This window comes from Streptopelia decaocto (assembly GCF_964273445.1).
Source record: "Streptopelia decaocto genome assembly, chromosome: 6".
NCBI classification, from domain to species: domain Eukaryota; kingdom Metazoa; phylum Chordata; class Aves; order Columbiformes; family Columbidae; genus Streptopelia; species Streptopelia decaocto.
In genome coordinates, this window is record NC_138660.1 from 6,628,059 (window position 1) to 6,645,242 (window position 17,184).

Genomic DNA, 17,184 nt, shown 5'->3' on the forward strand with positions numbered 1-17,184 from the left:
AAGGCTTAAAGGTCTAGGCTGAGACTTGAGCCATCTGCTTCACTTCTCAATCTGACTTTTGCTTCCAGAGTGCATGTCAGCCCATTACTTAGTCCCAGTTTTGTAAAGACTCTGGTCCATTCCTACACTAAATTTTGTAGATCCTAGTTTGTCATGCAGCATATCCACATGTTGGCTGCTGAGATACCTCAGCTTCACACACATGAATGTCAGGGATAATTCCCAGCTTTCCTAGCTGCTATACTTAGCCTTGCACACTTAGAGCTGAGGTCTCTGGAGCAGGATTTGGGCCTTTTAGTGGGACTTCCATGTGCCTGTCTCAGTGACATTGTTCTTTCAGCCACACTCTTTTTTGGGCCAATTGCAATGCAAACACAGGTGACAGTTCTGGTAAGGGGAGACAGGCGGGGAGTTTGCTTAGCTGTCACCTATGGAATGGATGCTATAGCTTTGTGGCATTAACTTTTCTGTAGGAGATTACCTGCGGTCAGATATTGGTACCAAACTTCCTTCTCAGTGATGCTTCTTTTTTATCCCTTTTTTTGCATTAATAAATACGTGCTTGTTTGATGTTTTCTCCAGTGTTAAAGACCTTTCCTTCCTCAGAAATGTGAAGGGAATAATCTCTTTATTTTCAATTGGATTAAATTCAGCAGAGAGCTTGGGAACCTATCTTTTCTGCAGCATTGTCTCTTATCAGGAAATGGCTTAATCATGAAAGACATCACGTACCTCAGCTTCATGCTTTACGCTGACTCATGCAGAATGCTGTTATAAGGTGGAGAGAGACTCTAATAGATTCTTCAGCTGATCTCGTTCTTCCTGCTTATTTACTTTGCTCTTTCTGTTTGCCTATTTCCTAGGACTGTGGTGGCCTCCTGTCTGAAGGGGACAATCAGGGCTGTTACCCTCTGGACGGGCACATCCTTTGCAAGACCTGCAACTCTGCTCGGATCCAGGCTCTGACTGCCAAGGCCAGCACTGATCTCTGAGTATCAACTGTGACCCTCCCCAGGATGCCCGTTGGGGGATATTGCACAAGCTTTGCATGATTTCTTTCCAGCCTAGGGTCTGAATCTCTGTTCTTTAAAAAAAATAAATAAAATGTAGAACTGGAAGGTCTTGGAACAAGAGGGTAGTTTGAGAGGCCGTGTTCAGACTGCCCGTGACAGGCACCTGATTTAGATGTGACTTTTCAGGAGGGCAGCAAGTTGGACCACCTGCTTTCTCTGCAGCTCATGGAGATAAGTGGTCACAGCATCTAAGTTACCTGCCTGTAGAAGGAGGTCTGAACATGGTACTTAACTATATTTTTGTGCTTGATTCCTGTTTCTTAAGAAGTTCATGAAGGTAGAAGGTGAAAGATTCCTGAGCTGATTCTTCCTCCCAAGTTATTTTGGTAACCTGGCCAGCTCTCACTGAAGCCATGGGGGAGCTTCCCTTTGACTTTAATAGCATCTGGACCACCAGCAGAAACAGCTCCACTGCCCTAGAAGGTGTTGAGAGCAGACCCAGTGCTCTTCTCATCACTAAACAAACAATGCAACTTCAACCATACTGCACCTAAGAGTGTAGGTGTGACCTTGTATCCTTAGGACACAGATTTGTTATCTGTACCTTTTTTCTTAAGCCCTTACTTGTCTCCATTCCCTTCCAGTTCAATAGGGTTTTTTCTTTTTCTTATGAAGTTATATTTTGCTATTGCATAAATTTATTCAGTAGTGATGCTTCCAGTTCACAATGTATGAGCAATCACAGAAAGATGTGAGCTTGCACACACTACACACACACATACACTACACATACACACACAATGTGCTTTTGATTTACCAGAGGTATAAGCCAATCGTGTCTGTTGAGAAGGTCTTTTAAGGATGCGAGGCTAGAAACACATTTTTAAAATCCCAGTGGTTTAGAAAAAATAAAAAAAGAACTACGTGGAACTGCTGTGCAAAGTGATGCTCAGAAAAATCTTATGCCACTCTCTCACACCCCGATCTAGTGGGACCACTGGCAGTGTTGCTTTCTGGGTAGACATTTCAGCAAAGATCTGGAGTTCTCATTAAAAAAATTAAGGCTCTTATTTCAACAGCAGCAAAAAGAATCCTCCTAAAACATGCTGTTGTTCAGTTTTTATCTTAAGCTAAAGAAAGTATTAAACGCTTTTCTATGCCATTCCAAAAAGTAAGCATTTTTTTTTTCCTATTTCATTTTCATCCCAGCCACTTTTAACTTCTCTTTGGTGAAATGTCCTTGCAGAAGAGTGCTGGGCCAGCAGCAGTGTTTTCATCTTCTGTGCAGAATTAATACATATGCCAAGGTAAATGATTGTCTGTGTCCAGCTGTTTTTTTCTCATATTGATGGGGTTTTGAGTTTGGTTAATTAAAAAAAAAAAAAAAAAAAAAAAGTAAAAAAAAAAAAATTAGAAATTCACAGCATTCTGAGCAGCTATAATATTCTTGTTCATGAAACCCATAATAACTAAGGTGCAAATTACATAGTGAGGGAGTAATTTTCATATCACTGAATTGACATTAATATCTTATTTGCAGATGTAATCAAAGAAAATACTTTTCTTTGCACTTAAGAAATTAAGCAGCAGAACTGAAACAGTTGCAGGCTGATTGACCATATAAGTGACAAACTAGCACTTTTCAAGAGTAAGTGATAAGAATTTTTTTCACGCACCCACTGAAAAGCAATAAGAATGTGGTGCTTTCATCTTTATTCACTATAGCAGAAGCCTGATATAATTATATCCACTAATGCTAAAAAGAAAATAAAAGTTAGATGAGCTAGACCGATAGGAAGCAAAGACAGAAGATTGAGATACTCACTGCAGCTCCTGCAAACGGTGCATTTCCTTTCAGTTTAGCACTAACCTTTACAGAATAGCACTGTGAAATTTAATAGCTTTAGCTGTATACAGTAAATTCAAATACAGAAATACCAGTCTGAAACCTCTGTTTCTTACATGGTTTATATGTTGGCAAACTCCACCGGTGTCAGGGAAGATTCCCAAAATTCACAGCTCAAAATGAATCCTTCTTTGTAGAAGGGTGGCATCATTAAGCAAAAGAAATCGTTCTCCAGCGTCGTGGCTGTGCTAAAGTAATTTGCCTTTTTATACTAAATTTCTGCCCTGGCCTTCAAGAATTTTACTGCCTCAGACATAAACAGATTTTTTTGCACCGTGACTCCTGCCAGGTTCCATCTGGGCTCCTGCTCCCTGGACTGTGGCACGTAAGATACTTCTGAGCTCACTTCTTTACATGCGGTCTGCACCACCACCGGTCAGAAAACCTTGTAACTATTGAACTAACCCTACAAAAATGTGGGAGGTCAGAGCTGAACACCACTGTATCCCTGTGGAGGATTTTACATCTGTACAAGCACAGGGGAGGACTCGATGCACTCAGGTGCAGAATAAGCCATTCATCAGGCGGCAAACGTAGCTCTGACCTTCCTTACTCTTGTTAGTGTTAAATCAAGTGGCTGATGTGACTCTCCTGAGGAAGACTGGGATAACTGTTGGAAACGAGCTATTGTGCAGAATATGGCATAGACTAAGGAGGACTGAAGTCCAGAGCCTTTGGGCTTTTTATAGCCCTGCCATAGCCTGGACTAGGAGCAAGTCATATGGCTTCTTGTCTTCTGCTCTCTGAACAAGAGGGCTTCTTTCCAATTTCCCAGGGACGTTATGGGAATTAAGCTAATCACAGATTGGCCCAAACTACTGATTTTTTGGAGTTCTGTCTTCTCTTTCCAGAAAAGTTTGCTGGTATGTAGGCTTGGGATTCCAGCCCATTTTGAAGCTGAGGGCCAGCCAGGAGATCTAGATCTGAATCCTCTGTGTTATTAGGGTGCTGTGGTGAGTTGGGCTGGCGTGCAGAGAGGTGAGAGCCAAACTTTTCAAGCATTAAATACTCCATGGGTGGAAGATGTTTGAGAAAGAATGAGCAGTGTTGATATTTGAGGTACTGTGGCTAATTTCTGGACCTGACACATCTGGGCACAGGTACTATAAAGCATTTGTTTTCAGCCCTGAAACACCAGAGCCATCTGCCTGTCAGAAGGAGTGAGCATCTAAAACACTCTCTTACTGTAATGCTTGTGATTTTGGCTTCTAAAATAGTTGTAGCTGTATTCAGAAGATATTGCATAAATGTATATACATCACAGGGGCTCTCATCACCTGCATGTGTATGGAAATCTCCTCTCTGATGCTTCAGGGTTTAATTAGGAAATGCTTGTGGACTTATCTCAATTGCACTGCAATTAAGAACCACTGGGATATTGCTTCATCACAATATTTATCATATATTTAGAATATATCCTGTTCTGTCTGTTCCAAAGGAGGAGTTCTTTTTGCCAAAGAGACCGTGCTTTTCTTAAGGTGCGCTTCTTAGCCATGATAAAAATTCACACCATCTGTGGCTGTGGTAATGTCCAAACTTCCTTTCAGAAAGAATTGGAAGATCACACAGACATTTCTGTTCAAGTATGCAGTCTTTGCTTATGCTGTTTTGGCATTGTCTAGAATTTGTTGGCAAGTAGGGCCTGATCCCATGATTTGCGTGGCCAGGTGGGGCCCAGGTAGGTCCAGGATCAGGTTCTAATTTAGCAAAATATTTAAGTTCCTGGGGCTTGTTTAAGCACAGGCTTAAAGCCATTGCATGGTCTGACATAAGCCATGGGTCTACAGTCATTAGTACTAGACTGATTCTGCATCATCCTGTCATACAGATTTGATCTGGGTAGGATGTGGACACAGCCAAATTTCTGTCAGATTACCCAGAACACATGAAATGGCTCCTGTGTCGCCTTTATGCCAACTGCAGGAGGGCACCCGGTGGCTGAGCCAGCATAGTATTTGGGCAACCAGAGGATGACTTATTACAAGATCAGTGGTCTGTATTGAGTGGCTGTGGCACCATATGTCACAAGTAGTCCTGCAGTCAGTCTTACTGTGTCTTTGAACCATGGCTTTAAAACTGTCTACTTAAACTTTTTCCAGAAGATGGGGTTGCCTTGGTTACAGCCCAATCCTGAAGCATATCCCAAAGGCTAATGCTAGTATTTTGTGAATGTGATGGTTTTATTGTCACTTATTTTAATCATTGCCTGAACATTGCTTTCAAAAACAGAAAGCAACACCGTTGCCTTAGCCTATCAGATAATGCACCTTTAATTTTGGTATTGTTTTTTCAATATTTTAATTCTTAGATTTTTATCACAGCTGCAAAACATTTGAGTAATGACTTAATCATAGAGGTGTGGGAGTACCAAAGTGTTTATCATGGTGAACTCTACATAATAGCATTCATCCTGACAGCAGGAGTGAGACTTTAATGAGACATGGCCCTTAAGTTGACTTTCTGCCTATTAGCAAAAATGTGCCTGAGAAGAATGGGGAAAAAAAGTGTCTTTTAGATAAATGGTGGCTGTTGAGAATATGCAACAAGTCATACTGAAGTCTCTTTGGACCTGTTACATCTGCTGCCTGGCTATGGTCAGCCAACCCTAGCTTAGGTTTGATAAATGCTGGTTCCTTTAGATTTTGAGAAAGCCCAGCAGATGGAGGGGAAACAGGACCCAAGAGAAGGTCCTTGAGGGAAATCCTGTGTCCTTGCCCTCCTTCAGCATCAGGGATAAATGGTAGTCAGCTGGTGCTTCACCTGAAGGGCTCAGAAACTCTTTGAGTTTGTCACTCTTTCCCATTGATATCTGCTTCCTGCAGTTACTTCATTGTGTTGATTTGCTGTTTGTTCACCAGGTTGGGTTGACAACACCTCATGTAGACTCTGACACTGTAAGTCAGGCCTATCGGAGAGAGATGTGCTGAAGAATCTCGCTCTGGTGAAATTCCCATGAGAAAACACTAGTAATGGTAATTGAGGGTTTGTTGCCAAAGGACAGCAGGAATTACTTAGTATTATCTAACGGTTAGTAAACTACAAACTAAGAGAGAGCTGTAAGAACACTATTTCCAGTAGAGCTGGTCACAATTTTTACACTAAATTCTGTGATGTCAGGCCATCTTTTTTTAAGTGAGAAATTCTCTATTTTTGCTATGTTGTCCACAGCAGTTTTTATTCTTGCTACTATAATTAAAACCATATTGAATTTTTATCTAAATAAATTTTGGAATTGTTAAAATATAGTTTCATTTGTCAAAGACCTATGCCTTCTTTCTCAGGTTTTTGTAGTCCTTGAGTCTTTTCTACTCATAAATTAAGTTTTTGTGACTATTTTGAAAACTTCTTTGGATAAAAATTCTATTTAAAAGCAAGCACATGTTCTGAAAAACGGTTCAACATTGGACCTGGTGAAATAAAAAAAGCTTTGGAACTTTTCACAAGATTATTTTTTTCCTATTTGTAACTAATTTTACTAACTTTGAAGTCACTGTTTCCTTTGTTAGAGCAGTCCAAATAATGTGACTTTTCTTAAAATAACAATTACTTCTGTTGGGTTCATTTTTCTTTCCCATCTTAAAGCCACGGAGCGGCTGGCCATGAGGAAGGAGTGCCAGAGTCTATTTCTGTGGCAATTGCAATTTTCTTCTTTGGGTTTTGGGTTTTTCCCCCCGCCCCGCTCCCCAAAATCTCTGAAGAATAATAGTAGCACATTATGGCAACTGCCTTGAAGATCAAGAGATCCTGATTGAACTTCATCTTCTCATACCCTTCTGGGTTTGGGAATGGCATTTCTCCTTAAACATTTCTAGAAACACTACCTGGCTTTGTCAGCATTTCAAGTTTGAATTTGCAACAGTCAATTCCCTGACTGGCGCTTGGTGCATGAGAGAGAGGAGACTTTAAACTTGTGAGATTGTAATATTCACTCAATATCTTAAATTCTAAGGAAATAAAAAACGTGACGTTGGTAGGTTTCCTGGTGAACGTTGGGGAACAGCTCTTGTTTCAGCCTGGAAATGCTCTGTCGTTTAAACTCAGTGTTTTTCAGATCACACTTGCAGACTGCTCCGTTATTTGCACTCACGCACACGTAAGGTGGTTGTGGGGCTACACCTAAGCAGAAGCACAGGCTACAATACTGAGTATTGCTACTTGAGCCCCGCTGGGCTTTACTCCTGGGTTTGCGCTCCCAGTCTCTGGCTGCACGTTCTATGTGGAAGCAGTGGGGTTGATATCAAGAGCACTCAATTCAAACCTTATTTTTTTTATTTTTTTAAGTTTGACGTGGTTCAAATTTCTCATCATACGCAGATCTTTTAGAAAATGAGGAAGGAAACCTCAGGTGGTTCGTTCCCTTTACATTTCAGGGTTGAGAGTCCCTCACTGGGAACGTGGCACTTGAGGTGTCTCTACTTCTTTTTGCCTCTGCCTCCCTTTGTCCACAAGCAGCTTTTAGTCGCTTTTTGTGTTTGCTCGACATGCACTCATCATTGCAGTGAAGACGGTATGTTACTCACTTCACCGAGGCATTGTGAGTCTTAGCTACTAGCTGGAAAAACTTTTCCAGATCTTTAATCAAGTAGTTTTGTGCATCCATAGTATCAGCGGACTGCCACATGGATATCAAAGAAAATGATTATAATTATTGCTTTTAAAATGATTATGAAATTGTGCCTTACTTTTTCAGTCATATTTAACCATGTAATTTAGAACCACATGATTGCAGGGATTTATCATGAAGAAATTTGTTTGAAGGGTAGTTTGTTTGTTTTGAAATAGGTTTTTTTTTTCTCCAAGACCAAATTTATTAGGTTTTCCTCTTTTTTTTTTTTCCCTCCAGTTTTATTTCTTTAATATGTTTGTGTAAAAGGGCAGCCAGAATTTGCATTCGTGAGAGACAGAAGATTTTATTTCATCTTGTATGTGGAGCTTTCATTTTCTTTTATGTCCTTCAGGAAAATTCCTCTCTGCCCGATTACTCATACTCGGATGTCTTTAGATGCAGGCTGACCAGTAAGGGGGTTTTGTTGTTAATTTAGTGTGTGGTTTGCTTTGTATTTCTTTTTTTAATTAACCAGATATCGGGTACTGGGGAGGCATTGCACATTAATGCAGAATGTTAATGCTAATTTTCATAGAAAAGACAAAATTAGAGCCGTTCCCTGTCTCCAGTGCAGTTTTGTTACCGTTTTGTGTGCAACACCAATATGAAGCCAGTCTGTAAAGGCAAAATACTCAGAGTGACCTACTTCCATTCACCAGCAAGAATCCTTTGTCAGCTGACTCCTGTTTGTTTGTTCGTTTTTAAATGTCGGATTACAGAATGAGCATCTCCTAAAGATGAAAGAAAACAGTGTTTTCATGTGCAGGAAATTTGGGGTTGCAGTAACAGAACATTTTCTTTGTTAATTTGGATGTCATGGTGTTTTAAGCTCCTGCCTGGAGCCTAAATCAATTTGGCCTCTCATCCAGTCCATCTCACTGGTGCTCCTAAAAGGCTGCAGCCCTGCAAAGGCTCATGCAGCATTTTTGGCTGCCTTCCCTTGCTCCCATTTGGTACATATTTGCACAATTTAACTGAGCTTTTCTTTCTGCTGAAGGTCAGATGCAAGCGATACGAAACACTAAACTTTATAAACAAGCAAAGCCATTTCAACCACAGCATTTTGGACCAGAATGGATTTTTAGGTGGCGCACTGTCTGCTGGCCTTTGGAGAGGGGATCCTGAGACTGCATTGGGCTGGAACAGGATGCAAAGCCACAAGCCTTGGGTTTTTTTTAATAAACTACTTACTGTAATCCAGCTACACGGTTTCAGCCTCACACTTCAGAAGAAGCTTCCAGCAGCAATGCACGTACAGGCACTTTCCCTCTTGCAGAAAGTGAAACTTTCCCAACCAGAGTGAATTTAACCTATTGCATAAGATGCTGGAAGTTTTTGGGTTTTGTCTGGTTTTTGGGTTTTATTTTTGGTTTTTCTTTTTTTTTCCTTGGGATTCTTGCTGAAACCTCGATGTGCAGAGGATGAATAGTTTTTCTATTTCCCCTCTTCTTTTTTTGACAAGATTAGATGTTGCATATTGATGAGCTAGCATTTCAAAGGTCCGTGGGACTTTGGAACGTATTAAGAATCTCTGAAGTTTAATATTCACCATGTTTTAAATATTCAGAAGGAAAAATCTGCATAAAATGGCCTTTGATAAATAAATTCTAGGGATTCTTTCTGTCTTATGCAAGCATTGTGGGGATTGTGGCTGTGCCAGTTTTGTTCCAAAATGTCTTTTGTTTCAGTGTATCAGCACCATTTTGATCCCATTTTTGTATGCCCAGCGCCTGTCCTGAGGTCTTTTATGGTTTCTGTTGGAACCGGGCAGCAGGCAGGTGGATGTGACCAAGGCAAAGGCACAGCCGAACATCATAATTCTTGAGTGTCTGCTTAGTTGCTCCCTTCCTTATGACAGCTGGGCATGTTCAGCCTCTTTCTGCACCTGCTTTTTGTGATGCAGGTTGGGATTAGCCCAGTGGCCAGGCCTGGCTGAGATCTTTCTGGAAAGGTGCTCTATCCTGGGTGGAATTTGGGGATGGAGAGAGCAAGGCCCTGCGTGCAGGAGCAAAGCAAAGTGCCATTCGGTGCCTCTCAGATCTCACAGGGCAGTTTTGTCTTCTTTGGATGTCCCTCTTTGGTAAGAGGCACAGCAGTAAGAGAAGTGCTTTTAGGAGAAATCCTGCCTTGGGGATGCCCTATTTCCCAGGCTGTTGAAAATCTGATTGAAGCTTTAGATGGGGATGATCAGTTATGGGCTGCAAGCACACAGCTATTTTACTGTAGTATTAACTCTCTCATTTGCTGTACCCTTCATGTCCCATGGTACATACCATGGTGTGCAGGACAGCTGCTTTGGTCCTGCTCACACACAGGCTTGACTTTGTCATGTCAAGTCCCTGTTGAATCAGTGCCTGGTACTTGTTCTCAGGACCGCTCTGGCTTGGGCCAAGGGCATCTCGTGCTCCTATGCAAAAGGTGATGCTTTCAAGTTTTGGCTTACAAATAGTGGAGCCTTTTCATACTCACCTTTCCCCCTCTCATGTATTCCAGACAGAAGCAGGATTTTAAGTATTTCACAGCATTCTTCTTCTTCCTTTTTGCCGGATGCCTTGAAAACATTATCAGATTATGATCTGGGTGGGGGTTTTCAGGATCAGTTTCCTTTCCTTCTTGATTGCATGGTGTAGGTTTGCAATGAGGGTTTTTTCTTTTCTTTTAGTCTTACAGAACAGATGCCTTCAGTTTATGCAAAGAAAGTTTGACTATGATTAGAGCTAATCCAGGATGGCAGGATTGGACCCCCACAGTGAAAGCTAGAAAAGTGATTGCAAAAGTATTCTGTTTCTCCTTTATTAATTACACAGGAAGTTTCCACCAAAGGCTCATGTAGCACAACTGGCCTATGTAATAAGTAGCAGGGCCTGTAATTACAGTCTGTCTTCTGATGCTATCTGTGCTCTGACTTTCTAGGCACTGCAGTTCTATTTACATCTGTGTCTTTGTCACCTCTTAAATTTTTGATTGGTCACTGGGGGAAGTAGAGCACAAGCCATGAGCCCTGTGGAGATGCGGTGAGCACAAGTGAGGGCATCCTCCTCCTTCTCAGGTATCTGTCTGATTTGGGACACAGAACAGAGCATGGGGAAGGGGGGATTTTACCGGCCATGCAGCGGAGGGAACGGGCTGTGTGCCAGCTGGGTATCTTTCGAGATCTTGGAGTCTCTGTAGAAGTGGAAATTTGAACCTTTTACAGGTCTTAACTAGTGTAGTATCCAGTCAGGGAGTTAATATATATCAGCATTTATTTCCTCAGAGCAGTTTCTACAGAATTTGATGTTTCTTTTCTGTAAGATTCAAGGGTTTATGGTTGCAAAGAGATCCTTCCGCATGCGGCATGAGGAGAGACGTGGCTTTTGGCATCATGCAGAGAAGCTGGGCTAGAAATCCCAGTATCAGTGTGTAAACCGAGAGTAACTTGAGTGGAAGGGGGAAGACAGTGATTTATGTGTGGTTCAATACCAGGTCCACCAGCACCAAGCAGCCTCAAGCCGATCAGCTCACTGGGGTGTCAGTCCTGAGACCCAGCGATGAGTAAAAGGGCTCCTCATAGAAGTGTTTGGTGCTGGTCATTCTGGCAGGAATCTCTTGTCTCTTCTGAAACATGCACTTAAAGTCACGGTAGAACTACAGAGTAGTGCCCCCCAGTCTTCAGGGCTTACTCCCAGTGCTATGTGTGATCAAGAGGAATGAAAGCCACTGTGCAAATACTATCCTCCATGCAAAACGATACTAGCAATCTGCTACAGATACTTTTAATGTCCATTAAATTGTTATAAAATTGTCCCTTTTCTGCAGCTTGCACTGTTACTTAATTATTTTCAGTCTGACTTATGTTTTTTTAAAAAAACTCATTATTTTTAATTTTTTTCGAACTCTATTTCTAAGAAAGTTGATGCTTTAAAGGAAAAAAACCCTCACTTTCAAACATCGGTTTTTCAGGCTTCGAAATTAATAATTTCTACACCTGACCCAGTTCCTGCAGCTGCCAAAAAAGAAAAGAGAAAGCTATTTAAATTTCTCATAGAACCATTTATCTCTTAAAATATGCCAAGGCAATTTGAGGTGGGGGTGGAGACTCAGCTATTTATCTCAGCAGCTTGATTTTTCTCTTTATGTTTCTAACTGTCAGGGGGAAAAAAAAAAAACGGTAGGAAGCTATTCTTGGGCTATTATTGATGTATTGTGTTGCCATTATGCAGGATGTCTGCTTTGCTATATACGGAAGGACATTAATAATAGCCATCTCCCCTGCCCCCACCCTCGGTTCCTCTTTGGGAAGATGTGGTTTAATCTGGAGCATCTGCCGTGTTCAAATTGCTGCTCCCTCCTCCCCTTCCCCCAATTCATTCCCAAACCAGGTTTGGGACCAGCGTTAAGGGATAGGGAGACAGGGTTATATTTACAATTTTTCTGCTTGCTTGTGTGGTTGCTCCAGGCGAGTCATTTCTATGCCATGTACCTGTCTACCCTATTCCTTCCCATGTATAGCCCTCCTCCTTTCGTTTTAAGTTCATCAGTGAAAAAAAACCCTTTCTCTCTTTTTCTCAGACCTGGAAGAACGGGCTCAGCAACAGACCTCTGATTTGCAATTACCCAGCATTTCATACCCAGAAACTTCGATTTCTTCATTATTTCCCATAAGTAGGAAAACGTATTCCTGTTCCCATCCTAGGTTTAAAACATTGTTATGAAACTTTAAAGCGTCCATCCGCTTGTTTAAAGACTCTGATGCTTGTTTTATTTTTGGAAGCAGAGCGTACGGTGAACAGGAATAGTTTGATGTTTAAAAAATAGCCCCACTTCAGCATTTCCCTGAAGTGCGGGAAGTTCTGTCTCTGCAGGTCTGTGCCAGCAGCACAACAACCTGGAGAGCAAAGCTGACTTGAATAGGAAAAAGAACTGGCCAGCCTCATTTCATCCGTGAGAAGAGAGAGGTGAAAATAATGAACGTGGCAAAAACTGAAGGGTATAATTGCACTGATTATTTTTATTTTATTTTTTTAATGGCTAAGTTTCTACATCTCATGCTAATTTTGTTCCATAACAGTTTTGCTTCTTCAGCATTTCTGATAGTCAGGACCATGCGCTTTTTCATGGTGTCATTATTTTTACTTGTTGCTAGTTATGTTCTAGTCTTGCTCTGGTCCATTTTGATTTGGGCACCAAATTAAAACAAAGCTAGAAGCTCTGTCTAGGCAAAAAGCTCACCTTGAGTTTAGGACCAGAAAATGCAATATATTTTCCATATGGGGAAGCTTTCCAAATACGAATTCTAGGTGGGAGGAATGCCTTCATTTGGGAAAGTGCTCAGATTACAAAATGAAAAGGAGATGGCAATTCCTTGTAGTTTCTCGTTGCTTTTATTGTCTTACTCATCCTCACCATAGTCAGAGCTGTTCCCTCTGGTGAGTCTGTGTCCAGCCTATGGCTTGATCCTGCCTTCTTGGTGTATTTTGCCATTTTCTCTCTGCCATTAGCTATGGGATCATGTGCAATGATTAGAATTTGCAGGGAGGGCGGGAAGATCCTGTTCCAATTAGGCTGCCTTTGTGCTAAGGTTTCATTCAGGGCTGAATGAGATAAGAACAGTTTGCACTGAAATGCACAGCCAGAGGTTGTGGTTTGCGTTTCAACTGTGTTGAGATGGTACCCATTGAAAATACAGAACTGAGGCGCTTTTTAACATCTACCAGTGCGTTAGTGACAGCTCTGTGTGGGCTGGAAAGCCGTTTCGGTTTGGCAAATTGATGTTTTCTGCCTTGTCCCCTGAGCCTGGTCTAGTTCTTTGCTTTATCTACCTGAAAAGTGGTATTTCCAAAGTGCCTGATGCCTAAGTAGCTGAGTATCTGACAAGCATCTAAGCAGAACAAGCAGCAAGGTGAAGAGTAGGCTATTAACTGAGCTGCCCTTACAAAGCATGTTCCACTTTCTTCACTATGTGCCTTTTCAGAGACCTGTGGTGCCCCTTTATGGGCAGCAGAGAAATAGCCCTAGTGCTGAACTGGCATGGGAACTATAAGAATGCCATAGAACAGAAGCATTGAGCATCTGTTTTCCACTGGGACAAGTAAAGCAATGGCTTTATCCCATCAGCTCTGCTTGTCATCTTTCTTAACACACCTCACAGTCTGTTAGGCAACTGTTCAGTGGCAGAAGTACTTGGGTGTATCTCCTCAGTCAGAGCTCCAGAGTCATTCATATCTGGAGATTTTATTTACTTATTATTGTTTCTTATAACCTCTCTGTAATTCATTTTATATATAAAGTTAGAAGAGAACGTTTGAAGGCTAACCAAAGGCTTGGCATTTGATTGGTGTTCCTGTGTTAAAAAGGCTGATGTGCTCTCACTTTCAGTCTTCAAAATCATGTTTTAGTAAACTTTTCCCTTCTGTGGTCAGAGAGGAGGTGCAAGGTTTATTAGAAATGCAGCAAAGGGAAAGGTTTGATGTTTTGATGCTCAGTATTGCACCACTGTGACGTCCTCTGCTGTCCCTCTGGAGAGTGAGGGCTGAGTATTGGCAGATGTATGGGCAGAGCAGAATTATGCTTGGACTTTTCTCATCATCTTGCTAGATAAGATGTGCCTTGGTGAGACTTCAACTTCCTTAAAGGTCCTATAATTTCTCTTGCCGCAGCCTGCGTTCTGGACAGTCAGAGACTGGAGGGCAGCCTCCAGCACCTTCCCTCCAGTTAGTCAGGTGAGAGACCAGGAGTACTGAATTCTGCAGTTTTGGTAACAGCACTTTCTTGTTCAAAACAAACAGCAGAGGTTTGTTGTGTTTCAGAGCCTAATCTCTCACGCTGGCTTTACCTGTGGGCTGATACAAGGGGCTTTGAACCTCTTGGCTAAATGCCTCATGGTGACCCCCTTGAGGACTGGGAGACTGACTTAGCTCTTCCAAACTGCAAGCAGGGAGTGCCCCCAGGAATGTATTTGTCCTACATAGCTGCTATACTTTGGCCTATTCCTGCTGACTGTAGACCTGTTTGCTCAAGGGTTCACCGGTGATGATGCTTATTGGATATGCTGTAATTTGTAGTAGATGACTAGGCCAGGTTTGAGGTGGTATTTCAGCTTTACGGTAGCTGTCGGTTCAGCCCTTGAGACAAAAGTAGGTTTTGCAGTGTTGTCCTGGTTGCAGTTGGGAGGGTAGCGTGACCAACTGCACTTCTTGTCATGTGCCAGCAGGCAGAGGCTCTCAGTGGTATGAGAAGCATCTTTTTAAATGTGAATCACTAGCCTAGGTATCTGGGCAAGAAAGGGGCATAAGGAGGCATTCGCTATGTGAGGGATGCCTTCTGCTGCACTCTCCATGCCCTCAGATCCTAATGAAGTAACATTACTTGAGCTTTTAGGACTGGTGTCCTGTCTGTCAGAGCTTGGGGGTACCAGAGCTTTACCCCTTGTTGAGCACAAGCACAAACCCAAGTCTGTGAGGGGCCCAATCCTGCTGCCAATTGGAGTTTTCCCCAGATCCTGCAAGTTGCTGAGTGCATCTCCTGTGAGCTGCTGAGTAGCCTTCCCTTCTCACTGAGCACATCAAGCCGCTTGTCTCCTTCGCTGACTACTTCCATAGGGCACTCAGGAAATGCAATCAGCACCTTGCAGGGTTGATCCACTAGGTAATATATGAAGTTTTTTCTCTGGTAACTTGTGTGCATGAATTGAAAACCATTTATTCCAGTTTGTTCTAAGGACAGATGCAGCATATACACATTTTCTATATTTATAAATATACATAGATATATATATTTTGTTCTCAGCTAGTTACCTCTTCTAAACTGCAATTTTCAGAGCAACCGGCATATATTTTTATTCAACACATAAAATGACTTTTTACAGTAAGAAAATGAAAGCTGTTTTAAGCATGTGTTTTCTGTATTTTTATTATGCATTATCCAATTATATTGAGATGTATTTTCCTCTTTGCTCTGCTCTTTCAGTTGTTATCCTTTTTATCAGTTATGCTTTTCTAATGTTTTGTAAGGGAAAATAAATATGCAAAATCGCCAGATGCCTTTTTTTCTTTGCAGAAGAAGTATCACAAATGCTTTTTTATTACATTTTACCAATCCAATAAACTCCTTATAAATTTCATTTTTGTTTGCTAGCGTGTGAAATTATTTTTTCAAGTCGAATGGTATTTACTTTCTCCCAACCTCCACCTGCAATTACGCTTCATATCTTCCATCTTTTACTCTCTCTTTTGGGTTCAAAATTTCACTGTGTGGCTCCTCAACGTACTTAATTCAAGAGCCTCTTTCAATGTTGGGTGATGCAAGGATGCTAGAAATGTCACAGGAGAGGCTACCCCCTGCTTGTGCTGGCCATCTCTTGATGAATTTTGTGCCATTCTTAAAAAATGTGTGGCTTTGCAGTAGAGAACACTCCCTTTCTAAACCATGAGGTAATCTGCAGAAGTGTGTTATATGCAGAGGTTGCCCACAAGTATTCTCAAATTTGAGTTATGATGGGGTGACAGTACAGTCACCGTTTGCAGCTGAGTGGGGGAACACTATTCAAACTGTTATGGGGAGAGCAGAAACAAGTGTGGTTTGCAAAGCCTTGTCTCTTCTAGGAAGGTGTTTCTAGGTTGTCATTGCAGTAAATAATCGGGATTGTTCCTGGTGCAGTAAATAATCTGGATTGCTCCAATCTGCTTCAAAAATACCACTGATCACCACACAGCTTGACCTTCACGTCTCCAGTCAGAGAACCTGGCACAGCACCAAACCCTCACCAAACGCTTTCCCTGACCAAAACGCTTCCAGTGATGGGAAATCCAGTGTAGCCCGGTAAGCTTTTCCAATTACCTGCTAAATATCTGCACCCTGCTTATAGCCTCTGTTTTTCTACCCTCTTTGTTCTCGGACCTGTTTATAAAAGCCCTTTGCTCTCAGAAGTCCTGTCCTGCACAGACCTGCACAGGCTGTCTTCAGGGTGGGATTCATCTCGATTAACTTCGGCAGCCTGGAAGACACTTTTGCTGTCCAAGGTGGCCCTCTAGTCAGTGGGAGAAGATCTGTCATCTTGTCTTCAGGTAAGCAGGTAAGACAGCTTTGTTTTGTGTCTTTCAGGGTTAAATGAGATGAATACTGTCCTCTGTTCATAACAGCAAAAGCAGCTTTCTTAAAACTTCTTTTTCACAGAGTTGTACAAAGATCCCAATACGGCTAAACCTATTCCCTATGTCTCACTCCGAACAAAATATTTTCTAGCAGCCCCTCGAAGACATCTGCAGATGGAAATCTCCCAACCTCCTTTGGCAGTCCATTCCGTAGTGGCGTTGTCTTCATCCTTGGACAGTCTTCCCTACTGTCCTCACTAAATATTCTTGGCTGCAAATTTGATCTCATACTTCCTTTCCCACCTCCAGTGAACATGAAGGACTTCTTTAGTAGGTTGTGTATTATCAGAGGATGCTTTGTTAGCCATGGGAGGAGGTGCAAGCAGCAGCTTTGCTCCCAGCTCCTCCTCTCCTTCCCTTGGGGACATTAGGAAGGGCCTGTGTTCTCCCTCAGGAAAGGACGCACTCTGCAGCTTGTTCCTACAGGACACGGGAGTCTGACAGGCTTTGTCTTGGCAGTAAAGGGAGTGTGATGGTGTGGGCTTTTAAGTCCATTCAAGCTGCTATATAGTTTTCCAAACTCTGTAT

The 17,184-nt window shown here is 42.0% G+C and overlaps 1 protein-coding gene across 14 annotated transcripts in view; it reads left to right on the forward strand.

Moving 5' to 3' along the window:
• LPP (LIM domain containing preferred translocation partner in lipoma) overlaps window positions 1-15,626 on the forward strand; it is a 343,879-nt gene extending 328,253 nt beyond the window's left edge. For all 14 annotated transcript variants that reach the window (XM_082055343.1, XM_082055340.1, XM_082055335.1 and 11 more), the window contains one exon: window positions 864-15,626. In XM_082055343.1, the coding sequence (XP_081911469.1) occupies window positions 864-992 (129 nt within the window). In that variant the 3' untranslated portion in view covers window positions 993-15,626. The remainder of the gene's footprint in view (window positions 1-863) is intronic.
• Window positions 15,627-17,184: the final 1,558 nt, after the last annotated feature.